General features: G+C 42.6%; 1 protein-coding gene across 2 annotated transcripts in view; it reads right to left on the bottom strand.

Moving 5' to 3' along the window:
* Window positions 1-2,371: 2,371 nt before the first annotated feature.
* LOC106572068 (plexin A3) overlaps window positions 2,372-26,434 on the bottom strand; it is a 128,502-nt gene continuing 104,439 nt past the window's right edge. The window contains exons 15-32 of one of the 2 annotated variants that reach the window (XM_014145855.3): window positions 24,990-25,126; window positions 24,598-24,768; window positions 23,959-24,052; window positions 19,612-19,851; window positions 19,145-19,288; window positions 17,570-17,804; window positions 16,994-17,142; window positions 16,162-16,418; window positions 15,964-16,030; window positions 13,869-14,015; window positions 9,157-9,316; window positions 8,623-8,726; window positions 8,396-8,492; window positions 8,098-8,288; window positions 7,808-7,977; window positions 6,957-7,169; window positions 6,707-6,857; window positions 2,372-6,572 (exon numbers count right to left, since the gene is read on the bottom strand). In XM_014145855.3, the coding sequence (XP_014001330.2) occupies window positions 6,477-6,572; window positions 6,707-6,857; window positions 6,957-7,169; window positions 7,808-7,977; window positions 8,098-8,288; window positions 8,396-8,492; window positions 8,623-8,726; window positions 9,157-9,316; window positions 13,869-14,015; window positions 15,964-16,030; window positions 16,162-16,418; window positions 16,994-17,142; window positions 17,570-17,804; window positions 19,145-19,288; window positions 19,612-19,851; window positions 23,959-24,052; window positions 24,598-24,768; window positions 24,990-25,126 (2,823 nt within the window). In that variant the 3' untranslated portion in view covers window positions 2,372-6,476. The remainder of the gene's footprint in view (window positions 6,573-6,706; window positions 6,858-6,956; window positions 7,170-7,807; window positions 7,978-8,097; window positions 8,289-8,395; window positions 8,493-8,622; window positions 8,727-9,156; window positions 9,317-13,868; window positions 14,016-15,963; window positions 16,031-16,161; window positions 16,419-16,993; window positions 17,143-17,569; window positions 17,805-19,144; window positions 19,289-19,611; window positions 19,852-23,958; window positions 24,053-24,597; window positions 24,769-24,989; window positions 25,127-26,434) is intronic. The other variant, XM_014145856.3, reaches the window with a different exon arrangement.

The raw sequence follows: 26,434 nt of genomic DNA, 5'->3' as shown, positions 1-26,434 counted from the left end.
CGAACCCCCGAGAACCCCATGGGTTGCATGGACAACGTAGCTCTGCTCCACAGAGAATGAATTGAGTTGGATGGATAGATAGAAAGTATTCTTAACTATCCAGAGATTATACAGGAGATATAAATGATTTGGCCTCTGTAATTGTGCAGAGCCATTCCTCTGAATTATTCATAAAACACCCAGGTTTATGATTTTTGAATGTGACTGCTGTCTGATGGTAAGAGGCTGAAAGTAAGGTCTCAATTCTGCATACAAGACTACTTCAAGACCTCTTGTTTCATTGTACTTCATTTTCAGCACAGTTATTACCTGTCTTTCATGTTCTTCCACATTTACTTCATTCACAGATTATTAATTTTTTTATAAACTGCACCTCAGTTATTTTCTCCCACTGTCTTTATAAATCAGTGTTTTGGAAAACAGCTTTTGGCTGGGCTTGGCTAAACTGTCATGCCTGCTCTTCCTGGCCAGGACTGTATCTGCAGGGTTTGGGCCTGTCCTGGGGGAATCTATTGTTATAGTAAGAGTAACTACCTTTAATAATACCTATGAGGGGCTGTGTGTTTTGGACTTTGTAATCCCTGGATATCCAAGGCATATTTCTGTCCATACACTGCCTACTGGGAGAGTGGTACCTTGTCTTTTCCCATCCTACTGTGGACCCCTGGAGATAGCTCTCTCTCCATTTAACAATAGTGTCTCACAATGATTTCAATATACCTAAGAAAATTAATTTTTGTGGATACAACATCTGGATCATATTATGATATCCAAAGGTCAAGAATGTGGCGATGTTCCCCCTCAGTTGATTTCAAGATGAAAACACAATTTACATTTATAAAGTGTGTACACAGACCTGCTAAAACACATCATCATTATAAAAACATCCACCTTCTGTGAGGCGGCGCTTGTGGCCCGTGGCATAAGACAGCAATATCCTCCTCACTCTCCTGGAGTCTCCTTTTAACTGAAGAAGTTACACACTGGCTTGATAGACTATAGAAGAGGTGAAGAGTGTACTGGAGTCACCCAGCTAGGAGTGTGATTGTGATGGGGTAGCAGCAGCGCTTTAGGTGTATGTTGTGGAGATGGGGGTAGAAGCTGCGCTTGTGTGTGCAGTTATTTTGTGTTTTTGCAGCCACACATTTCTGTTCCCCTTAGTATTGAGAGTGCTCTGCTAATGAGCACCCCCCAGCATGCATTACTTATTTATAAACCCCACACCCCCAGAGGCAGCCTGCCTTTTGCCGTCTGTTTTCCTCTTTCTCTGTAATCCTTCCCTTTTGTCTGGAGGAGCAGCTCTTCCGCTCTCACTCGATTTATCCCTCCTCAGAAGTTGCACCTTCACACACATAAATATTCATGACCGTGTTACTTCCTTTCTCAAAAATATCAGCCAGTGAAAGGGCGAGTCACCATTGATTTGTAGAGGAATGTGCATATATATAACTGACTGTGCATGCCACGATTTGGAGAAAAAAATATGAAATTGCCATATAAACTGTAGATTGTTCTAGGAAATATGCTACGATTGGTCCGTCAATCCAAGATAGTCAATGTCATCAAACATCATCCTTATACAAATCCCTAATAAAGACTATTAAATGTTGTTATAACAAAAATAGAAAACGTGTATCAATTCACAACCACTAATATGAATAACATCCCATCTTGACAATTTGATTCATCTTCTAAGGGGGGATATGGTTGTAATGATCTGTTTTCCAGCTTTGTTTACAATCCTGCTTGATGTTCTACATCTTTGATCTGCTGTCCTAATTAATGAAGTTGAGGATTCTGGTACTATTTTTTCTAAATATTCCACACCTAGATACTGTTTCCATGCATACCTGTACCACAAGTGCCCATCTTTATGTTTCAGGCCCAGATTAATTCATCTGTTTTTGATGAAATGTGAATATGGAAATCCCTGTACATAAAACGGTCTGCAATCCCATTTTTCTCTCTGATCTGTTTACCAAATCCTCTGCCCTGCTTTTAATCCAGGAAGGCAGAGAAGAAAGCACAATCTCCCCCTTTCATGATAGAGAGATGATAATCTGAAAGGTGGGATAGATTTGCAATCTTTTAAAAAGATGTGATACATATTCTGTTTTTATCATGAACATGCTCACAGCACCACTGGTCATTTCAAGTGTATACACTCTTTGATCTCCTCTGTTAGTTTTGTAACAGTATTTTGAGTACTGAAGGAGCAAAGTAAGGACACTGAATTTCATATACGTGGTCCACTTTGGATAGTCTTTGTGGAATTTTTACTAAAACACTTGCCTTTATTTGAATTCAAACATTGAGTTGTTCAGAGAAAATAATCCTTGAGGATCATACACGAATAAAACATTCAAGAACATACAGCATCATCCACATATTTTAATTAGCAAAACAAAACATCATGCTTGTCATTTCAACATTAATTTAGAATCCAATCTTTTAAAAACCTCTGACTGAGTAAAAAAAAGTGCAAATATATACAAAACACTTCATTGCAGCCAGCGTTTAAAGGACTCATTACTACAACTCCTTCAAACTAACAAAAGAAAATATCAAAAGAAAAAACAATAATTTAAAAGGAAACATTTTAAACAAATAATTATACAAAATATATTTATATATTTATATAGAATTAAGGACTAGGCAGAGCAATCATCCATTCGTCAGTCAGTCACAAAGCTACTTTCTCTCCAGACAAAGTTAATAAATTCCATATATCTTTGAAGCAGTAAAGAAATTTGTTACGTTAAATCGATTAAAACATTTGGGATAAACAGACAAAATCAACAAATAAATTATAATTAATTTATCTGAGACAAATGTTTAACTTTTTTACTAGAACACTGACTGAAATGTAGTTATGGATCTAAAACTGACATAGCTTCTACAGTATCTACTTAGAAACATCACAAGTTTGCACTCCCTCTTTTCTTCCTTACATGTTACAGGTGCTTTTTATGTTGCTGTTTATACAACATTACAGAGCCAGACGTACAGCCGCGGCTCTGAGTTCTACAGCCCAGTCACCTGGCCCTTCACCAGTTTACATATGATGTACGTGTAACAGTGTTGCTTCAGTCCCGCTCTTTGCCTCAATCTGGGCTCGAACCAGGGACCCTCTGAACACATTGGCAACTGCCTCCCAAGAAATATTGTTACCTATCGCTCCACAAGAGCCACGTCAAGGTCTCAGAGAGAGTGACGTCACCGATTGAAACGCTACTAGCGCGCACCGCTAACTAGCTAGCCATTTCACACCGGTTACATATGGCAGGCAGCCAAACTACTTTGGATATGATTACAGATTTCACCCCCAAACAATGGATACCTTATTGCAGTTACTATTTTAATTGTTTACTTATGTGGGTAGATTGCAACCCGATTCAAACCCTATGAGATGGCGTTAACCAAGAGGTACTAAGTCAAAATTCAAGACATTCTCTTCCAGATTTATGATAAACTTTAATTTTGTAAAGTGGCTCAAGCAGAGCTTTGATATCTGTAATACACCTGCAATGCTGACAGGGCAGCTCTGGCAAGTTGGCAGTCATTTCTGACTGAGTAATTTTCACATATGGTGGAAGGTGATATCCACCCCCAGACCTAGATCCAGATACACTGACCCAATTTCTCTGCCCCAAAATAACACCAGGATGTTGAAACCCATTCTCCTTAATTATCCTCCTGCAGCTCTTAACATGCTAATGAGCTCCAGTTTTATTTGAAAATGTATTTCCCTCAGAGTTCCAAGACCAAATTCTAAATTGATTTGGTGCTTATCTACAATGTGCATCTTCCATGTAGAAAAATGGGTCTCTCTCTCTCTCTCTCTCTCTCTCTCACTTGGTGTGGATTTAATGAAATGTGTGCAGGGTTATGAAAATATATAATAATGGCTCTTTTGTTCCTGGGCTGATAAGCAAGCCTAATTAGTCTACAGTAATGAGTTTGTTTCAGATCCATTTCAGTTAGATCTAAACAGAGCATAACCGTGTTAAAGGTCCCTATGAAAAACAACACACAGCCAGCGTCTAGAGGACTAACACCTGTACACTGATAGACCAAAGTATTGGTTTCATTTATTAACAATAAATTGTATTTCATCTTTGAGGAATTGATGGATAAAATAACTGTTAGTTATACTGAAATATTTATATTCAGGACCAGGACTACCACAAACCTCTGGCTTTAGTAGTACAAATACATATTTGTCTAACATTAGTTATGGGGAACATTGGAATTTGAGGCTTTATCCTATTAAACTAAAACTCTTGTAAAGATATGTTTGTAGCTGAATTTTTAGACGTGATATAATCTATGGTTAACATATATTGTAATATGTGGGTCAAGCCTTACGGCATTATTCAACCCAAAGACGAGCGTGATCATCTGACTGTTCTCTGTGCCTCCTTTGGTCATTCTGCATTCCTCACTGTTGTCACCAAACACTTGATGTGGCAATCAAAGGTTTACTTTTCAGTTATGGATGTGAAGGAATTCTGTTATTTACTGAATCTCTGATGTATCCTAAATGAACCCGGCCCTGTGCGGGAATTGGCATCAAAAAGACTCCTGCAGCCGTGTTGCAGACTCGGCCTATAGTACAGTACAGAGCACACCAACTGTGTTCAGGTGTTCAGTCACTAAAACTGTACAAAACAAGAGTTCACATTCTTGTGTAAAACGTAAATAAATATGAAATAAATAAAGACAAAACAATAAATACTTCATCATTGGATAGGGCCGAACTCAGAACCACATGTAAATGCACTCAAATAATATTCAGGTATAAGACCCCCAGACTGGATTTCCTCCTAGTAGAGAAGTATGGAGAGGGAACATGGGAGTGTGTACAGTAAGCCGCTGTACCACCACTGAAACACACAGAGCTTCTACTGTCTGTCATGGAGGGAGTCAACACAGAGCAATGGCATTTACCAGCTGATCAGAACCTACAAAACAGCCTACTGCTGCTGGCTCTCTGGGACCGTGGGGTAAACAGAATGAAGGTCTCCTGAGTTGGGAATCAGAATTCAACAACCTCTAGTATGGTAATGGCAACAGGGGCAGCATAGAGGCATTTTCTCCATTAACTACTGCGAATGACCTACAGAAGTGAACTCACAACCACACAAGTTGTATTTAGACAGCATTCTGTTTCTAGAATAAAAAAAACTATGAATACTGGTGTCCCCTGTCTGTTGTGCTTGGCGTTGCGTTATACATTTTGATCAAGCTGTCATTTGCAATACGGAAAAAATCTGGAACAGAAAGATTACTACACAGAATGATTATCGCAACATAGAGATCCTCTAACATAACTATTGGTTTAGTGTAATCTAATGAAACTGGGCTTGCTGTTTTAGAAGTAGACTTATTGCTCGTGACGGATCAATTAGATTTAGGATGCTTGATATGGGTAAAAATGGTTGTTTCCACGACAGCAGTGGCCCTGGGCTCTGGATGGGAATTCCTCAGATCCTGACAGATCAGATTCACAGTGGTGCAGACTGACACGGGGATCTAAGTATAATTAGTTGGACAGTTACAGTAGGGGTGGAACGTCTACGAGGAGAGGGCTTCACTTCCTGCAACACAAAGGCAAGCTTTAAAATTCTGGACTCTGAGCTGAGCCTCACCATCAGCAAAGGTCCATTTGGCCCCAAATTTCAAGAACCAAAAAATTAAGAAAAAGAAAAAGGCGCTTTGTCGCTATGGCATTTGAGAGACGAGGGGGATGGCCCAGCCTCAGCCCAGCCCCAACACTCCCCTCAATTTGTCACTTAATTAGGCCTCTGGTGCTTCCAGAATTTGGTCTCTTTTGTCCATACACTGCCTCCTTCATCACCCACTGGCATTGAACCGCCAACCCTAACACAACAAAACAGAGCCTCAAAGCTTTCCTTTGGGGCCAATAGGTTATGGTTTACTACTTGTATCTTACAATACTTGTAGTAAAGCCCATACGTTTCTAGCTAAAATCCAGTCCACACCTAAATGTTACTTTTCAGCACTTTGTACAATTATTATCCCAGACCAAAAGCTACTCTTCCCATGGCACTAGCTTGGCAATTCAGAACAGTTTCCAAAGCAACTTACTCTATGCCTCTATTGGAATGTATCTCATAGTATCCACAGTAGTCCTCTTCCATTAGATTAGGCAGTTACTAAAGAGTCTGTCATTGAAAAGGCCAGTGTGGAGAAAAAAACGACTCAGAATGTTTCACTGGCAATGGCAGGTAGAGGTTTGAGGGAGTGAGGATATTGGGCACAGAATCTGGTCAGTAGACATTGGGCTTAATGTGCTGTGCTGTGGTTCGTTGTGTTGATTGTCCAGTGTCTCTTATGTCCTCATTTTTACTAGCACACGCTGTGGATGTTCCAACACAGGTCCATTCCCCAGTTCAACCAACCCCCCCCCCCCTTTCCACCCGACCCCTGACCCCCCGTTCCATCCTCCGCCCTCAGCTGCTGCCCGACATCAGGTTAATGGCTTGTTCCAGTTTGTGTCGCAACTTGTGTTTGCGGCAGTACCCATCCCTGTCCAGTGCTGTCAAAATCTGAACAGAAGAGTAAGAGAAAGAATTCCTCAACATTAATAAGAACATTAATTGACATTACATTTAGGTATAAAATAAATTCACCTTTGCAATATGAGGATTAATAGAGCACAGGATTGGCCCATGCCTCTTACCTCCTCTTTGTACTTGTTAATGTAGAAGTAGAGCTCACTGAGAGCACTGAGAGTGTTGAACTCGGTGCCATGGAGACGAGACTGCTCCACCAGATAGGCATCCATGTCCTGGTCACTGATGGTAGGCATCTTACTGATATCTCTGTAGTACCTGACACAAGCAAAGAGACACAAGAGTGCTCAGTGTTTGACTCTTTGAGAGAAAAGTCGATATGACAGCAAATAAAATGGATGTTAACTGAAATCGTACCTCTCCACCCAGCTCTTGTAGTTGGGGATGTCTTTAGCGTACAGCAGCTTGTTGGAGGGCGAGTCCTTGCCCAGGCGGTGCTCTGAGGTAGAGCAGGAGTCCATGAAGGTCTGGGCCACCACAGACAGACAGGCGTCCGTGATGCTGCTCTTGTGGATGTCAAACACAAACTGGGGGTTCTTGATCACATTCACCCAGAAACGCAGGGGCAGACTGTCAGAGAGAAAGCAGAAAAACAGTAGGAGAAAAGGGTTGGGACCATTATAAGGTAATCTTAGAGTTAGAAACATGTATTAAAGTGTCACTCCACAATGATACAATAGTTGGCAATACAAAATACAGATTTTAAAAGCCACATTGTGGACCACTCAAATTAAGCTATGAGACAATAAAAGCAGTCACAGTCATGGTACTGTATGGTACAATCTTATGAATTTTAATTAATTAAATCTATATTCCAAGTGTCCCATTTTAGTCATTTGTCATAAACACTTGACTAAAAAGACTCAGTTCTATACCTTTATAAAACGAAAGCCAAAAGCAACAGTGGTGAGGGAAAAACTCCTTTTGGCTGAGGAAGAACTGGAAATTGCACATCATTCTTGTCATTACTCCCTCCTTTGAAAAGTTGATTATGGAGTGGGCTTGTGAGTATGCCTGTGCCATTCCTGGGAGGCTAGTAGCTCTGACTCATTAGTGGCCATTTCAAACAGCCAAGAAGACTGAGACAGATTGAGACAAAGGTCCCAAACTCTTTTACCAAATGCACAGATAGAGCTTGGGTTCCATAGGCTTATTTAAGGGGCAGCTATAATAAACAGGGGCAGACAGAGAGGTAACTCTGTGCTCACCAGTTGCTCTTCCAGGTGTGGCGGACGTCCGGGTCAGTGATCTGCCTCCTGTCGGCCTGCTCGTCCAGGAAGTCAAACATATACTTGATGGCCAGAGGGAGGGCACTGCCGCGATGGGCCGTGCTGAACACCGTCTCAAACAAATCATCTACAAACTTCTGCAGAGTTCCCTGTAGGGTGATCAGACAAGTGGTGTTAACACAGTGTCCAAGAAAGGAACGTGTGCCTGGCAATGATACATTATCATGACACATTATGAGACAATTCACAAAAATACAACGAAAAGAGACCTTGGTTGCCAGTAGGCGGGTGAGATAGATCTCAGACACCATCTTGCTGCCGCGGTCGCCCTCCCGTTGGTCAGCGTGCTCGTGGTTCTTGACCAGGTGCCAGAGCTTGGTGCCAGTCTCCTGGTCAGGGGTGATCATGGGGGCACGGGAGCGCAGGCTGTCTGGGCTGCTGGACGTCCTCAGGAGGCTCTCTGGAAACACAAAGACACACAGTCAGATACTGTAGGAGCCTGGGTGGGGCCAGGCTTTCAAACAGCACTGTAGGTATGGAAAACCTGAAAGGGTCATTGATACGTACCATAGCGGCTCAGAGAGCGGGTGAAGGTAAATGAGTTAGCAATGTTGTAGGCTGAGACCTGCTTCTGGACCAAGGCTACCAGAGAACCATCGGTCACCTGGAGGAGGAGAGATCTTTAATGTTGTATCATCAAATGAATGACCATCAATATGATAGTATTTGTCTTTGTGTGTGAATAATGTGGATGAGTATTATGTGGATGTGTCCAGCTGCTGTTGCTGTCTGACCTGGTAGTGGGCCAAGGTGTTGAGCCTCTTCCAGTCACTCTCGATCTTTGTTGTGACGTCCTCATCTTGAAGGATAATTCTGGTCAGTCTACCTTGTCGCCACTCTGTGAGGAAATAAAAAAACAACAGAAAATTGGTTAGATCTGATTAGTTTAATCTGTATCTTTAGTTTCAACAGGGAATCACTATTAGCCAATGTCGCAATTAGTTACAATAAATCCTTCACATCCTTCACAATAAATCCTTCATACCCAAGAAGACTCAAGGCTGTAATCGCTGCCAAAGGTACTTCAACAAAGTACTGAGTAAAGGGTCGGAATACTTATGCAATTAAGGTATTTCAGTTTTATTTATTTTTTGTGCAAAAATGTCTGAAAACCTGTTTTCGTTTTGTCATTATGGGGTATTGTGTGTAGATTTATGAGGATAAAAATGTAATTTAATCAATTTTAGAATAAGACTGTAATGTAAGAAAATGTGGAAAAAGTTAAGGGGTCTGAATACTTTCCGAATGCACTGTATATAGGTTCTTACCCAGGTCCATGTCGTCAGCCTGGGGTCTCTGGGAGTAGGGGATGCCCTTGTACACAGCGTCCAGCAGCTTGTCCTTCACCTGAGTGACCGTGTCACAGTTCAGCACCTTCACCGGGATCTCCGTGCCTGCCTCGCCCTCCGGAGGGATACACATCAGAGTCTGGGGAGGGAGAAACCACAGGGCCGTCAGTACTAGGGATGATGCACTGTCAAACTTTTGTATAACTTCAGACAATCATTTTGAAAGTAGAGCTCACGAGCCGAAAGTGGTCCCCGAAAATTGTATACTACGTCACATATGAGCAGATATATGCACCACGTTATTGCTCTCTCAATCTCTCTCTGCTGTGTCCACTTGGGCGCGCCCTGCAACCACATTGGATAATGCTGGGCAGGCCTTTTGCTAGCTGTCACTCAAATGGCGAGGGGCAAGCTCATTGGCTAAAACTCAAATTACCAGGGGGCTGGCGCACGTGGGGTAAAATGGAGCAAAAATGGCGCTGCACAGCTTCCAGAAAACAGTCGCTTTCAAACTAGGGATTTTGTGGCTAATTGAGGTAAAACAGTAATTCTGCTCATAGATTATGCATGTATGAACTACACATTGACACATCCATCCCAAAGCGGGAGGTTTAAAAAAATACTTACTAGGAGTTATAGTACCGTTCGATCTCTTTAAAGAAAGAGAGAGATTTTGACTGCAATTTCCTCAGATGTTTGTTTTTTAGGAATCATTTAATATGTAATTTTATCAATAGTCCCCCCAGATATATTAACTGCATTGTCGACAATGAAGATTTCATCTGTTTGAAGACAATCACCGAAGAATAAAAGCGATCTGGAGGACACATTTATGAGCCATCCTTAGGTCAATATAAAATTGACAGAGGACATTGATTTAACTACCAACAAGGATTTATATGACACAATGTACCATAGTTAAAAGGAGGAGATTGAGGATAGAAAGCAACCACATAACATATTTTTAACAGTTCTGGCACCCCTTCACAGCTCACTCAGTCGCAATATAGAGAAGTCAGGCTCTATTTGGGAAACTGTCATTATAACAAATGAAGATGCATTCAGCCTAATTTGCAACTTGCATTGACAGATTAACTAGCATAGAGGAGTGGTGTCACAACGAGGCCATCCTCTGAGTTCATATACAAACTCTATGCAGGGATTATCATGTCACTGTATAGTGGACATAAATAATAGATTCTGTATTGTCTACTGGCTAATGTTTTTCTGTAAACTTGTGTGCCATGTTGCTAAGTTAATATTGACGGACGATAAAAAATGATGCTGTAGGCCTGACAGGTTTTCTGTGCTCAACACTATTTCGCTAGAGGAATCCTGACTATTGGAAAAGCATTGATTCTTGTTTTCACACAATCTACTAACTAAAACGCCATCAAATGACCTACGATGGCTCTTGGAATAACAAAGGTGAAGTATCCATCCGAAAAGGTCTACGATAGTGACCAGAGAGTAGAGGGGTCTACTGGGCATGTACACGCCGTGCTGCCAGTCCATATAAATTCATGAGGAGACCTTTGGTGTGGGCTGGGTGCGTTAATCAGGTGATTAGCACAGTGTGCAGCTGGCACAGGGTACCACAGACATCTGTACCACTGCCACTCACTGATCATTAGCAAAGTCAATTTCCTCTTTGCCATGCACTGGAAATAGTTAACAAGTGGGGCATTTGTGATTAAAAACCAATTATAAAGCAAATTATAGGAATTCTCAAGGAATGGGAGAATCCTCATCATTTGAGGAGGTCCAAGGCCAAGCAAGTTCTGACACGGGAAGATTTGTGGCACCTTGGTGGTAAAAGATGGTACAGTGCCTTCAGAAAGTATTCATACCCCTTATACTTATACCACATTTTGTTGTGTTACAGCCTGAATTCAAAATCAATGCAATATTTAAAAAATATCACCGTCTACAGTTTGTAGAAGCACCTTTGGCCGCAATTACAGCTGTGAGTCTTTCTGGCTAAGTTTCTAACACCCTTTACAGACACAGAACACTGCTACAGTAACGTGCTGATAGCGACAATTGATAACCTTTCAGACAATTAAAAAAATGTATTTTCATACAGTAGAATTCTGCTCCGGCATAGAATATTCTGTATTGTTTCCCTGACAACAACAAACGTTGCTGATTGATGTGCTGTAGTGTTGTTTTCATGCAGTTTTTTTATGGTAGGGTAGCTAGATGTGTTTTCTTTCTACTAAATGTCTTGGTATGTCACGTTATTTAATGAACTTTAAAATACTTTTTTAGGAGAGAGTGATCTGTGTGCAGGCAGCTTGAGATTATTTGATTGACAGTTCTGGTTGCCTAGTGATGGACATTAGTCCCGCTTCAAAAGCGGCATTCCTTTACAGACAAGTAAAATGCCTGTTCAGTGGCGCTTCGAAACTATCTCCAGAGAAGGTTTAGTTTTGGCATTTAAAAAGCTGTAGTGTACCCTTACACACAAACAAACATGCCGTAGCCGAGACGCTGTCAAGGCAGCACATTCCATGTGTCTGAAAAGGGTATAAGAGCTTTTCACACCTGGATTGTGCAACATTTACTCATTATTATTTAAAAAATTCTTCAACCTCTGTCATATTGGATGTTGATCATTGCTAGAGAACCATTTTCAGGTCTTGCCATTGATTTTCTAAGTACATTTCAGTCAAAACTGTAACTCGGCCACTCAGGAACATTCACTGTCTTCTTGGTAAGCAACTCCAGTGCAGATTTGGCCTTGTGTTTTAGGTTATTGTCCTGCTGAAAGGTGGATTCATCTTCCAGTGTCTGGTGGAAAGCAGACTGAACTAGGATTTGTGCTTAGCTCCACTCCGTTTCTTTTTTTATCCTGAAAAACTCTCCAGTTCTTAACGATTACAAGCATACCCATAACATAATGCAGCCACCACTATGCTTGAAAATATGGAGAGTGGTACTCAGTAATGTCCTGTATTGGATTTGCCCCAAACATAACATCCTGAATTCAGGACAAAAAGTGAATTGCTTTGCCACATTTTTTGCAGTATTACTTTAGTGCCTTGTTGCATGTTTTGGAATATTTATATTCTATACAGGCTTCCAGTTCCCTCTGTTAATTAGGTTAGTATTGTGGAGTAACTACAATGTCTGTTTTCTCCTATCACAGCCATGCCATCATTGGCCTCATGGTGAAATCCTTGAGTATTTTCCTTCCTTTCGGCAACTGAGTTAGGATGGACGCCTGTATCTTTGTAGTGACTGGGTGTATTGATACACCATCCAAAGTGTAGTGAATAACGTCACCATGCTCAAAGGGATATCCAATGTCTGCTTTTTAATTTTGTACCAATAGGTGCCCTTCTTTGCCCTTCTTTTACTTATTGACTCAAGACATTTCAGCTTTTAATTATTTATTAATTTGTAAAAAATAAAAAATAAAAATAACAATTCCACTTTGACATTATGGGGTATTGTGTGTAGACCAGTGACAATACATCTCAATTTAATCAATATTAAATTCAGGCTGTGACACAACAAAAAGTGGAAAAAGTCAAGGGGTGTAAATACTTTCTGTGTATCTATGGTCCATAGGATAACTTCACAGTATCAGAGTATCAAATACTGAAGTACTTCCCAGTAAAGTTGCCAGTCTTGGTTAATGCCATTTAAAGGGATACAAGAGATAACCATGAATGATAGTTATCGATAGAGTGTACAGATGGCCCTAGATTTATCAATAACAGAGCCTCCATCATCCATAGGTGGTACAGATTATGAGTGATTTAAGGGTATATGGAAGCAGGGGGCATAAAGCCGTCCTATAGGGTTGACCTTTACTGGGGTTCCCCAGGGCCAGACAGCTCCTCGGGGAGCATCTGTCTCTTTAGGGCTAATTCCTCTGACATCTGCCATTCCTTCTATCGATCCCTCTGAAGGAGGTAGAGATGAACCTGTCCTGAGTTGATGCTGCAGTGTTTACCAGGCAGTGTGCTCGCGATTGAAGAATGGCCTCCGATGCAGATTCATAGAGAAGTGGAAGGGTGGGTGTGGGACGGGCTACCAGTGTATCCTACTAAGTCAGAGTATTGTTATTTTTCCATATAAATAACTAATATGAGGTAATATTTAGAGAATTCCTGTGCTGTTTCTATTTTTTATTCGCAAATGTGGGGTGTGACGCTTTTATGTGGAAGTCAATGGGTTGCTGACGGTGAGTAAATCAATAATTGTTTAAGTGTAGTATTTCCTGGCAGTGCTGCTTGGCCGCCTCGTTGGGGAGAGAGCGATGTGGTGGGAAGGTTTGTTTTATGGGCAGACAATAAATGCTTGATTTGTTTGAATCATTACTGGCCCGCAGCAGGTCATTGTGTGATTGAGTGATGAGTGGGTTCGTTCCAAGAGACCTCCCTCACCCATAAAGCCCCAGCTCTCCTACCACTGCCTACACTGGGATCCCACAGCCAATGGGGGAGCCACAGCCCACATCACTTCCTCAGTAACATGACAGGTGATTTCCATGGCAAAGCATGCTAAACATCCTCCTGTTTGTTTTGCTTCTGCAACCACATTAAGAGAGAATCAGTACATGGATTCATCTTGCTGTCCTGGGACTGAGGGGGTTGGCTCCGTTGGGCCACACTCAAATGAAACATGAAACTGGTGTGTGAGAGCTGTGTGTGTGTGTGTGGAGGAGGGTCCTTCCTTACCAGCTGTTTGTAGTCAATCTGCTGTCTGATGAGCTTGTCCTCACTGAGGGAGTAGCGTGCCTCTCCGGTGATGGAGTCTATAGGCCCCTTCTCCATCTGCTGCTTGATGGCACAGTACAGCATGAACAGAGGCTCGCCCGCACACTCCTGAGAGGGAGAGAGAGAGAGAGAGAGAGAGAGAGAGAGAGAGGGAGAGAGAGAGAGAGAGAGAGAGAGAGAGAGAGAGAGAGAGAGAGAGAGAGAGAGAGAGAGGGAGTGGGGAGAGAGGCGGAGGGGACAGAGGGGGAAAGAGTAAAAGCGGAAGAGAGGGAGTGATTGGGAGAAGGGGAGAGGGATCGGCAATCACATCCCTTTCAGACAGCGTAGTGAAGAGTGGGGAAGTTACCAATTACCCACTTACAGGCTTTTGATTACTAACCAGTGATACTGAGAACACTATTATTTAGTTCTTAAGGCTGATTAATTTGACATCATTAATTACAACGTGACATCCTGAGTCTCAAGCTGCTCGCACAGAGTGGCCTTCCAGCCCAGACACACAGAGGACAATGGACAATCTACCAGGCTTCCAAATCCTGCTGCCAATGAGCAAATGGAGCAATATTCAAATCCATACTCAAACAAAGGAAACCCCAAACACACAAACGACCCCAAATTGTCAAATTTAAGTAGGGCAATGAGAGTATGAGCAGCATTCAGTAAAACTGATTGGTCATGCTGGGATGTGTCAGTGATTTTCTGTATTACTGAACTGTGTTCAAGGACATGCTCTTCTGTGGTCTTAATCTGTAAAGTTGAGTTGACGTCATATTTAATAACATCACAACTACAGATTTCAAGTTACTATCCAGAATTTCTTCTCAGTTGAAAACCAGTCAAACTTCTATATTTTTCCAGACCATGTCCGATGAGATTAAATCCTAAGATCATTTATTCTTCACTGAATGGGGGAGATGCTGAAAATGCTAAGTACGTTTTTTGTTTGTTTTCAGAACTTTATAAATCTTAACATGGCATTACATTTGTTATTTTAAACAACTCTAGAACATTTACCTTCCCGAATATTTAAAAACATTTTTTAACTAGGCAAGTCAGTTGAGAACAAATTCTTATTTACAATGACGGCCTAGGAACAGTGGGTTAACTGCCTTGTTCAGGGGCAGAATGACAGATTCATACCTTGTCAGCTCGGGGATTCGATCTTGCAACCTTTCGGTTACTGGCCCAACACTCTAACTACTAGGCTACCTGCCACCCCCATCTACCCTAAGGTACTGAACTCCCCCAGTTAAGATATATATTTGTGTTAAAAAAAAAAATGTTTTGCAGTGATAAGCCTTGCTAAGAAAGCTGAATATTGCTATGCAAGCTGAATATGAAAATGTGAAAGTTAATTCTGAATAGAGGTTTAAGTAAGGCTTGTGGAAACATTTCAGGGTAATTACTTGGGGAGACTGGGGAGATGGCCAAAACACTTTAACATCTGCACTGATGTAACTTAAATTTACTTGGCTGCCATCCATAGCTACATTCCAAGAGTCATTTCAGGCCTGAACGCTCAATGGGCCTGATGTTCTTGTCCTTAACGTGAATGGCCATTTCGATCCAACCCCAGAGTAAAGCAGGAGCAGCATATGGGCAGGAAAAACACAGAAAGACCATTTTGGTTGGTGGATGTGGTTAGACAAAATGACCACAACTGGCCCTGGAGTGATTCCCCGATATGGTTTATGCTGTGGTCGTGCTGTGTGTGCACTCAACTGTGCTGCGGTCACACAGAGTGAGAATGAACAGCACCAGGACCATGATTAGTCAAAGAATTCCACCTCCACTCCACCAATATAATTACAAGTCACAGATTACACTAATAATAGTCATTAAAGATCATTTCACAGAATTTCAGGTTCAAAAATGAAAACGTGTACAGAAAGAATACAGTCCACAGTGTTGCTTTAGGCCTACTTGTGTTTCAGCTAAACAGACATTTTTTGGAATAAATCACAAACATAAATCTTCTGCTATGTACCTAAATCTCTCTTCTCTGAACCTACACTAACCCTCAGTTAGAAATAAATCGGAGCACCATTAGAATTACCTTGAGGAATCGATGCAGCAGAAACGTAAACCAGTTGGTGAGCATCTTCTCTGCCACAGACTCTGTCCTACAGGAGAGATGAGACACAGGTCAGTTTCAACAACACGTGTCCTGTACACATACAGCATGAGTAGAGGTGTTAGTGAGGGAGCGAGAAGAGAACACCCAGCCCGTTTCTCTACAGGTAAGTAGCCTCACCGTCGGAGCAGCAGTTTGGGATGGTTGCGGTTCTCAAGGTTCTTCTCGATGAGGTCTGCCAGCAGCTGTTTGAGCACCATGGTGGCATACTCCATGCGGCCCTGCAGCGCGGCCATGAGCAGAGAGGCCACGTTGCCGCGATCCCGCATGGAGAAGGACCTCTGGGCCTCCAGGGTGTGGATGAAGGTCAGCAGAAACATCTTATTGTGCAGCAGCTGGCTGAACAGACGCAGGGCTTTCTCCACATTGGCCGGGGACTGAAGGACAGGACACAGGAGGATGGGGGGGTGTACACAAATCACATTTCAAAGGGGGTGGTGTACACAGAGGTGGGAATAGACAAAAGGAGGTCCAAAGGGTTAAGAGGGGAGAGGGATAGAGGGAGAGAGAGGGGGAAAGTGTAAGAGAAAAAGGGGGAGAGAAAATTGTTTGTCTTTTGTAGCATGAGTATTACATGGAGTACCAGATAAAAACTTGACTATTTTCCAAACATTTCTGAGGCAGTCTCTAGACGAGTAGTCTACGGAGGCCTGGTGGGGCTCCTGGTTTGATTCTGCCTCAGGTTTTAATTAAAAAGAAAAGAGGTTGAGAGGAGAAGAAAAGAGGTTGCTCTGAAGTTCAGCACTAAGAGAGGAGTACTGCTGGCTACTGAGCTTGGGGGATTTTTAAACAGGATCTATTGCTTTTTATATTCCTTTATTTTTTTGGGCAGTGAGTTACAGTACAAGAAAAATGAACCTCATGGAAGCATACTCTTCTCAGTTACCAAGACAAGTGAAGATAGAAACACAAGGCAGTGAAGTGAAGGGAGCTGGCGCTGTAGTTCTCTTACACTTACATCCAGCTCCTTGAGGACGGGGTGCTCCTCGATGCCGGGGAACATGACTCTCATGGTGTAGGTGCGGTACTCCAGGAAGGGGATCTTCACTCCGTCCATGTCATTGGTCAGCTCCTGGATGTCTGTCTGCAGCTCAGCGAATGCTATGTTGACAGAAGCAGAGGAGACAAACCTCTGAGTCACTGGATGCTTTGATAATCCTCATACTGTACACAGTCAGCTGTGTGACATGAGGAATACTTATTTTACCTCGTACAGAGTCAACATCTGAGAAAACATATGGTAAAGAATGTGGAGTGATTAACTTGTGCTGTATCATATTGTCACATATCTACTACAAGAGCATCACAGTAACAGAAACTGTTCAGAGCAGGCAAATTGCTACTCTTACAAAAGTACACACAGCTCTCTGATAAGAGAACATCAAAATAACCTGCGAGCACTGGTGTCATTTCAGTGACAGCCATGTATGTGGAACGCATACACATAAACCTGTTTTTTAGTGGCCATGGTGAAAAGGACAGGAGAGAAATAGGAGAAGGAAGAAGGTCATAAGACCAGTGCTCCTACCTTCTTTACACTCCAGGGCCACTCTGGACTCCAGGTTGTCCATCTGCAGCTGCAGGCGTTTCAGGGTGCGGTCAGCATCCCGGGTCTTCCTCTTGTAGGCGATGAGTACGGCGATGATGGCGATGAGAAGCACCCCTCCTCCCGCCCCGATCCCGATGATGGCCGGCAGGGTGAGGGTGCTGTCGGAGTAGATGTGCAGGGTGCCTGGGAAGTACTCCAGACCACCCACCACAATCTGGAGGAGAAACGCAGAGATGGAAAAATGTGTCTCTGTGATACGAAGGGTTTCATAAGTACAGTATGTAGCAGAGACTCAGAGATACGTGACCCAGGTTCATTGGAGCCCCTTCTAACATCTCCTTTTTAAACTTCAGGCCAATTACTGATGGCCTCCAACAGGTTTGGCTAACGAGTTTCACCTTTACCCGCCCATTCCACTCTTGCTGTGTGCTTTAATTATTGAGTGGAGTGGATGGAAGGGGACAGGGAGAACGCCACTCTGCTGTCTGTGTGTCTGTCTGTTGCTGTGCTGTGTGTCAGGTCATTAACACAGCTGGCCCAGCCTTCTCGCTATGTCATGCATCTCCATCCTTCCCTCCCCCTGGGAGGGAGATCACTCCACCTCACCCATCACTGCTACCGCTCTCTCCTCTCTCTATCTTCCCTCTCTCCCCCTCTCTTTGATCTCAGCTTTGATTTGTAAACGTACCCTTCTCTCCACAGCTGACTCTATTGATCTGATGAAATTGAGTCTGAGCGTTTCACTGAATCAACAGCCAGTTACCTCGTCCAGGCGTGTTAATGTCAAGTCAATACCATAGGATCAGGACGATGCCTTTGATACAAAAAGTAAACAAGCTGCCACACTCCAGACTAAATCTACCTGCTTCTAATCATTCTGTGCCGTGACTGTCTTGGCAGCTGGCACTGTATAAGAATACATAGATAACTGCTTATGACACTTGCAGTTATCAAATTGACCAGACTGCCCTCTGCCGATTAAATCACCTGCTCCGACAATGGTTGTCTGTCCATAAAACTGTTTAAAAAGGAATTGCATTTCATCAATCCAAGATGATTATTTTTCACCTTTACTGCTTAAGCCCACAGCTGAAATCATTGTGCGCTGAAGCGTGCCTGTAATAAAGAGAGGTAGTCCTGTCTGGCATTGATGATAATGCTCCGAGCTGCGGAGTCAACAGATAGTTAGATTAAATGGGAAATTGCTTGTATCAGCAGGCCTCCGTAATCATCATAAGTGCTTAATGCAGGATGACCCTTTCCCATTTGACCTTCACATTTGTTGGATTTGCATTCAAGTTAAAAAACATCCAGACAGTCAGAGCTATTATAGAATTGATTATGGATGTACAAAGCCCTCAGAGTCAGACATGTTCCCAAATAGCACAGATAAAAGTGCATTAACTACATGGCAAATACATTTAGGGAAATAACAGCACTGGGTTATGGCCAGAACAGTTTTGACAATGTCAATAAAGGATACTTCACAAAAAGCTATTGTTGACATAAAATACTCAAACTACAGTAAACGGTGGGCGGGACATCTGGTCTTACCAGGACTCTCTGCTCCCCGGTCAGGTCTGGCGAATCACAGAGCAGTTGAGACTCCGAGACGGTTAACAGACAGGGCGTTTCACCAATCATCACGCTATAGTTCAGGCGGGTGTTGCCCGGAGCAGGGGGAATCAGATTCTTTCCCTGTTTTAAAAAGAAGCATGTTGTTAGTTTTCAAAATTCTTTTTTTGGGGACAATAATACCTTTATCAGACTAAAGCACACACACAATAAAGTGTTTTTATGGGTCTTCAGAGTATTATCAATCCTGACTTGTAAGTCCATCCTCAGCTCAGGGATTTGTAAGTAGACATGTAGGGAAGTTGTCTTTGTACTGGTTCTGTCTCACAGGACCTCTCTTGCTTTGGGCCAATACCCAAGACGCTTCATCTCTAGAGATTTTTTCTCATTTCTCTCAACTGACAAAAGTAACAGAAAATGAAACCAAACGAACACAATCTACTTACTTTGAGTATAATGGGAGAGCCAGGCTTGACCTCCAGTATCCCAGAGTTCCCTAGTGTTTCGAAGGTGGGGTTGGGGTAGTAGGTGAAAGGTGTCCCGTTGAGGACGAGCAGTGCGGCCACGTGATCCAGGATGAAACCGTACTCGTCGGGGTGCAGGCCTGACTCTGGTGCCTGGTGCTTGGTGTAAATGATGCCCGGGGCCAGACAGGTCATCACAGAGTCATTAACCACAGTGCACACCTAGACAGGAAGAGGAAGATGAAGGAAAATTGCTAAATATGTTTGAAGAGTTGGCAGTCAACATTGATGTAATTGCTTCAATGAGTATAGGCCATACATGTCTTGATGTATCGCAATTCTCCTGAAATAAAAAAATACTAGGCTCCCCTTAAAATGTTATGTAGCCTATTGCATGTGTGAGTCACATTCGCAATAAGCAAGATATAGGCCTATGCACCGTTGATATGGCGTTATAAGACTGAATAATTTCAATATCTTTGGAGGAGCGTGTCTTTGGTAACCGGACAAGAGGAGCACTTTGGAAATGGGGATGGATACAAGCGAAATGGAGTATGCAGGTAGGCCTATGTGAATTGTGAATAATGCAAAAGCATGACTGTAAAAGCCTCACAATTAGACCATTTGGAAACCTTTTATGGATAGGCTACTTTGCTAATGCATGGCCAGGACAAGAAAGACACCCGACGCATTGCTGTGGAACCAGCTTTAAGGGTAACTCACTGAGCAGGGTTGGGGTCATTACCATTTAAATTCCAATCAATTCAGAAAGTAAACCAAATTCCAATTCCGATTCCAAATTTTCCTAATTGAAAAGCATGGAAGAGAATTGGAATTCCAGTGTACTACCTGAATTGACTGAAATTGAAATGGAATTGACCTCAACCCTGCTCCTGAGGGCTTGTTTTTCAATAAAATGAAACGGAAACAAGCTATTTTTACAGGAAATAACATAAACGTTTCTAAATACGAGGGTCACCGACATCATCGCATCTCTAGTTCCATGATGGGCATATGGACATGTAACCTAACTGGAGGGGGTTTTACGCACATCAAAAATAATAACAGTAGCTGGCTGAAACAATGTAGGCCTACAATACATAGATGAAAAGGGGTTGTCAGCTAGATGTTTGTGGCTCCCAAACGTAATCTTTTAATAAAGCTTTGGTGATTAAGATTTATTTAAAAGCGGTCTCACGAGCCAAACCCTTTCTTGATAGACTTGGCTACTTTGTGAATGCATTGGGCAGGACAAAAAAAAACAGCCTTCATTGAGGGGAGGGGAGGCTATTCTTGGGTTTTTATTAAATTAAACAAAGTGTTTCTAGATACGAGGTTCACAGGCACAAAAAGCACATCTCTCTGTTCCATGTGCATATGGGGACTGTGCGTCACGGCTGGATAGGCTGCGGTTCCACTGTCCAAATCCATGCCATAACCAACAACGTTACTGCTAAGACCTGCTTTTGGTGAGTCTTAAAGACCCATTGGAGTCAAAAATGTGATTTTCCTGCATTTTATATATATTTACACACTATGATCCCTGATCTCTCTTTTGACGATCAAGACTGTTTCAAGGACAGCTTTTTTCCATCTACGTAACATTGCAAAAATCAGAAACTTTCTGTCCAAAAATGATGCAAAAAAATTAATCCATGCTTTTGTCACTTCTAGGTTAGACTACTGCAATGCTCTACTTTCTGGCTACCCGGATAAAGCACTAAATAAACTTCAGTTAGTGCTAAACACGGCTGCTAGAACCTTGACTAAAAAATGTGATCATATTACTCCAGTGCTAGCCTCTCTACGCTGGCTTCCTGTTAAGGCTAAGGCTGATTTCAAGGTTTTACTGCTAACCTACAAAGCATTACATGGGCTTGCTCCTACCTATCTTTCCGATTTGGTCCTGCCGTACATACCTACACGTATGCTACAGTCGCAGGCCTCCTTACTGTCCCTAGAATTTCTAAGCAAACAGATGGAGGAGGGCTTTCTACTATAGAGCTCCATTCTTATGGAATGGTCTGCAGACGCAGACTCGGTCTCGACCTTTAAGTCTTTATTGAAGACTCATCTCTTCAGTAGGTCCTATGATTGAGTGTAGCCCAGGAGTGTGAAGGTGAACGGAAAGGCACTGGAGCAATGAACCCGCCCTTGCTGTCTCTGCCTGGACGGTTCCCCTTTCTCCACTGGGATTCTCTGCCTCAAACCCTATTACGGGGGCTGAGTCACTGGCTTACTGGTGCTCTTTCATGCCGTCCCTAAAAAGGGTGTGCCACTTGAGTGGGTTAAGTCACTGACGTGGTCTTCCTGTCTGGGTTGGCGCCCCCCCCTTGGGTTGTGCCATGGCGGAGATCTTTGTGGGCTATACTCGGCCTTGTCTCAGTATAGTAAGTTGGTGGTTGAAGATATCCCTCTAGTGGTGTGGGGGCTGTGCTTTGGCAAAGTGGGTGTGGTTACATACTGCTTGTTTGGCCCTGTCCGGGGGTATCGTCGGATGGGGCCAGAGTGTCTCCCGACCCCTCCTGTCTCAGCCTCCAGTATTTATGCTGCAATAGTTTGTGTTGGGAGCTAGGGTCAGTCTGTTAAATCTGGAGTATTTCTCCAGTCTTATCCGGTGTCCTGTGCGAATTTAAGTATACTCTCTCTCTCTCTCTCTCTCCCTCTCTCCCTCGGAGGACCTGAGCCCTAGGACCATGCCTCAGGACTACTTGGCCTGATGACTCCTTGTTGTCCCCAGTCCACCTGGTCGTGCTGCTGCTCCTGTTTCAACGGTTCTGCCTGCGGTTATGGAACCCTGACCTGCTACCTTGCCCCAGACCTGCTGTTTTCAACTCTCTAGAGACAGCAGGAGCGGTAGAGATACTCTGAATGATCGTCTATGAAAAGCCAACTGACATTTACTGCTGAGGTGCTGAGCTGTTGCACCCTCTACAACCACTGTGCTTATTATTATTTGACCCTGCTGGTCATCTATGAACATTTGAACATCTTGGCCATGTTCTGTTATAATCTCCACCCGGCACAGCCAGAAGAGGACTGGCCACCCCTCATAGCCTGGTTCCTCACTAGGTTTCTTCCAAGGTTCCGGCCTGTCTAGGGAGTTTTCCTAGCCACCGTGCTTCTACACCTACATTGCTTGCTGCTTGGGGTTTTAGGCTGGGTTTCTGTACAGCACTTTGTGACATCAGTTGATATAAGAAGGGCTTTATAAATACATTTGATTTATATAAATACATTTGATTATGAGGTTGGAATAATACTGTGAAATTGTGAAAATGATGAGAAAGCCCTTTTAGTGTAAGAGCTGTTTGAAAAGACCGCCTGAAATTTCAGCCTGTTTTGGTGAATTTTGGCCTGCCTGGTGTTAATAGACCAATAAGAATGAGAATTCCAAACCTCTCTGCCAGCTAGTTTTCAGTGTTCCCCTCACCACTTAGACCACTCCCAGACAGTCCATCAAAATTCTTGTTTGAGAAATTGCTCTTGCTAAGAAGCTATTTAAATTTGTATTTTTTTTTACCATTTTGATTGAAAACAATCACAGTAAGGTACTTAATTGTTACCCAGAAATGATTTGATATTGAGATAAAAACAGCTGCTTCGGGCCTTTAAATTTCCGTATTTGCACTGAATGAAATTGTCATTTTCCACTTGTTTTTAAGGACCTCAAATATTGCCATCCTCCCACATGAGCCTACCAGCAAGTAAGCTGATGTTAGACAGGTAAATTGCAGAACCTGGCACAAGGGGTACTTTTTACATATGGAAATTTCCAACTAAAGTGTGTTGACATTTGCGCAGCCTTAGCACCAGACGAAAATAGATTACTGTGTAAAACCACAACACTGATGTTTCACTAGAATTCCATGGGCACAGTAGCAAAAGCTTATTGTATAACTCCTTGCTGCTACAGATGTGGTGAAATATATTGGCACCCTTGCACTTTACAATGGAGTGCAACGGAGCAGAATGTTAAGATTTTTCATTTCAAAACTGGTTGTATAGCTATTTTTATCCTGTAGACACCTGCAACTTACCACAGTTGAGATAAATTACACAGTAAACAAGAATAATTGTCTCCAACCAAATTAATTTAAATGTTGAATAATTTATTCCAGGCCATTCTTTTTACTTCAAAGTGAAAAATCTCCATTTTAGTTTTGATTCATTTCTTCTACAACTTCCTGTGCAGTTGTAAATCAAACAAATACACGTGTAAACACCAAAAGTTTTTTCAATCGCTGTAGCTATTATACACGTTAACCAACTGTAATAATCAAAGCGGTGCTGTGCAAACATGGACTGTATTATATTTGGAACACTTGCATTAGTAGTCTCTATTCCTCCATACTTGGCACGGACTTTGGGTTCCTGGATGGTGAGCAGGTTGGTACCTGTGACGGTGATCAAGGTGCTACCACTGAAACACAAACAGAAGCATGGTGGTTAAGAGCTATCAAGCTATGCTAAAAACCTGCTTTCATGTCAGATAGTTATTGCACACTGGTGATATGGGCAGAGAGAGAAGAAGGAATGAAATAAGAACTTCCGTGTAGCAGAGGTGCTATTTTGCTACAGCATGTTGTTTGTATGATTTATCTTACAGTACTGTTGGGATTCAGAGGAAAGGCAAGTTCTACAGTCCCCTCAAAGGTCCCATGAATTAGGATTTTATATACATTCGATACATCATCCCCCACACTGTCTATTGTGCTTTAAGTGTCATGGCGAAATGGCTACAATGGGACTGTGTCTGTGTGTGGCTTTGGGGATCATGTTGTAATCTCTGTGTGTTCCTGGGTCATTACTGGCAGTAATAGATGGTTGGGCTGAGTTTCTCTTCAGGACTCTCCCAGGACCCTGGTTATGCTCTGAAAGGCTCCAGCCCGTTGGCTGGGGGAGGAGGGGGTAGGAGAGTAGAGGAAAAGAGAGGAGAGGAGCCAGGCTGGGATCACCACCACTCACTTCACTATACTCCAGCTGGGCTCGATGCTGGAGATGGTCGGGTCCTCTGTGTAGATGTAGCGTGTGTCACTGCTGGTGACTTCAGCTTTGTCAATGAACAGCTTGATTGACGTGGGCCCTGAGCCAGACAGTGACGACGGTGTCACACACACAATGTCCCTTTTGGTCCTCCTGTGTGGGTTAGGCAGAGAATGTCATATAGTAGTATCTCATAGAATTAATTCACTGTCTGAAATGACACTCAAGACAATGTCATGCTGTCACACTGTCACTGACACAGACAGAGTGTGTCCAGTATGTTCAGTTCTGAGTGTACTGCACAGACAACACTGCACTGCTATACTACCACAGTCCATTCCCCTGAGGTGGGGTCAAGCTGACTGACTACTCACTTAACAAACAGACACTCCTCCTGGGCGATGAATACAGTGACAGTGCTCCCAGCGTCCAGATGACGGCCTGATATTGTCAGCCTGGTCCCCCCAGACACGGGGCCCTTCTCCGGGCGCACACGGTTGAAGCTGGGGGTCTGAGAGAGGAAGGAAACTCACTGTTAACACCCAGCACACAAAACAATTATACCGTTTCTGTGAAAAGCTACAGTACAACAAACCGATTCCCATTATATTTCTGGTAATTGCTGCAACACACTGCACTGCAGTTTAAGTGTTTTCAACAGCACAGTGACAGTGACATGAGTGAGAATGTAACTTTTTTCTGTAATTAGCTACATACGTAATTGCTCCATTCACATGTATTCATTTGGCTGGGAGCTGCATTTGGGTTCTGCTGGAATAGAACTGCAGGACTGCTATTGATTGCTTGTTTAAGGGCAGCAGTCAAGCCCATTCATTTCAGTCAGCTGCTCGCCTTGCAGGCTGAGGAGATTATAAACTAACGCCACATTCCTGTTTCACCGCTGCTTAATGCTCTGTTGGGATAGCTGGGTAATTACTGTATGTCACATTGGCAGGGTTGGGTAGGTTACTTTCTAAATGTAATCCGTTACAGTTACTAGTTACCTGTTCAAAGTTGTCATCAGAGTAACGTAACTTTTGGATTACCCAAACTCAGTAATGTAATCTGATTACATTCACTTACTTTTAGATTACTTTCCCCTTAAGATGCATAAGAAGAAGAATATGTTACCAATTGAACAACATCTATTACAGGATACATCAATGTTAAAGTTTACATAGCTGGCCATATATGGATGTTACATTTTAGTTTGTTGGGTTGGTTATGTAAGCTTCTTCTAACCCATTGCTTTCTACTACATAATAATAATATGATTAAATTACATCTTTACATCAATATATATAATTTATAAATCCAAAAATGGATGTAGCAACTACAGATTGCCCCTTTAAGTCTTTGTACATGTGTCCGTTAGGCCTATGGAGAAACAAAATTATCAGCACAAATTAGATTGAGCAATAAAAGCCCCACTTTTATTCCATAGGCTGGGATCCGCACTATACAGCTGTTGCAAGAGCACATTTTTCACTGGCTGTCCACTGGTTTCAAAAACAATGATTGATAGGCAGCTTCTTCTTCAATTCAACCATTATATCAACACATTTAGATTCGTGAACAGCCATCCACAACAACCAGAATCCATAAGGCACAAATAGCTAAATGAGAGCAGCAGCGTGATTCACATCAACGCGCTATGTAGATATCAATAATAAGTGATATCCGTATCGCTGTAGACTACACCACTGCTCTCATTCTTACCTCCAAGCGTTTATTCAAGTTGGATAATCTTTAGACGCCGACAGCAGTCACACTATTGGAAGTCATAGCTTGGACTGTAGCCTACAAAAGCCTATTCCTG

The sequence above is a fragment of the Salmo salar genome, chromosome 15 (genome assembly GCF_965601325.2).
Source record: "Salmo salar chromosome 15, fSalSal1, whole genome shotgun sequence".
Taxonomy (NCBI): domain Eukaryota; kingdom Metazoa; phylum Chordata; class Actinopteri; order Salmoniformes; family Salmonidae; genus Salmo; species Salmo salar.
This window is presented reverse-complemented; position numbering and strand designations above follow the sequence as displayed.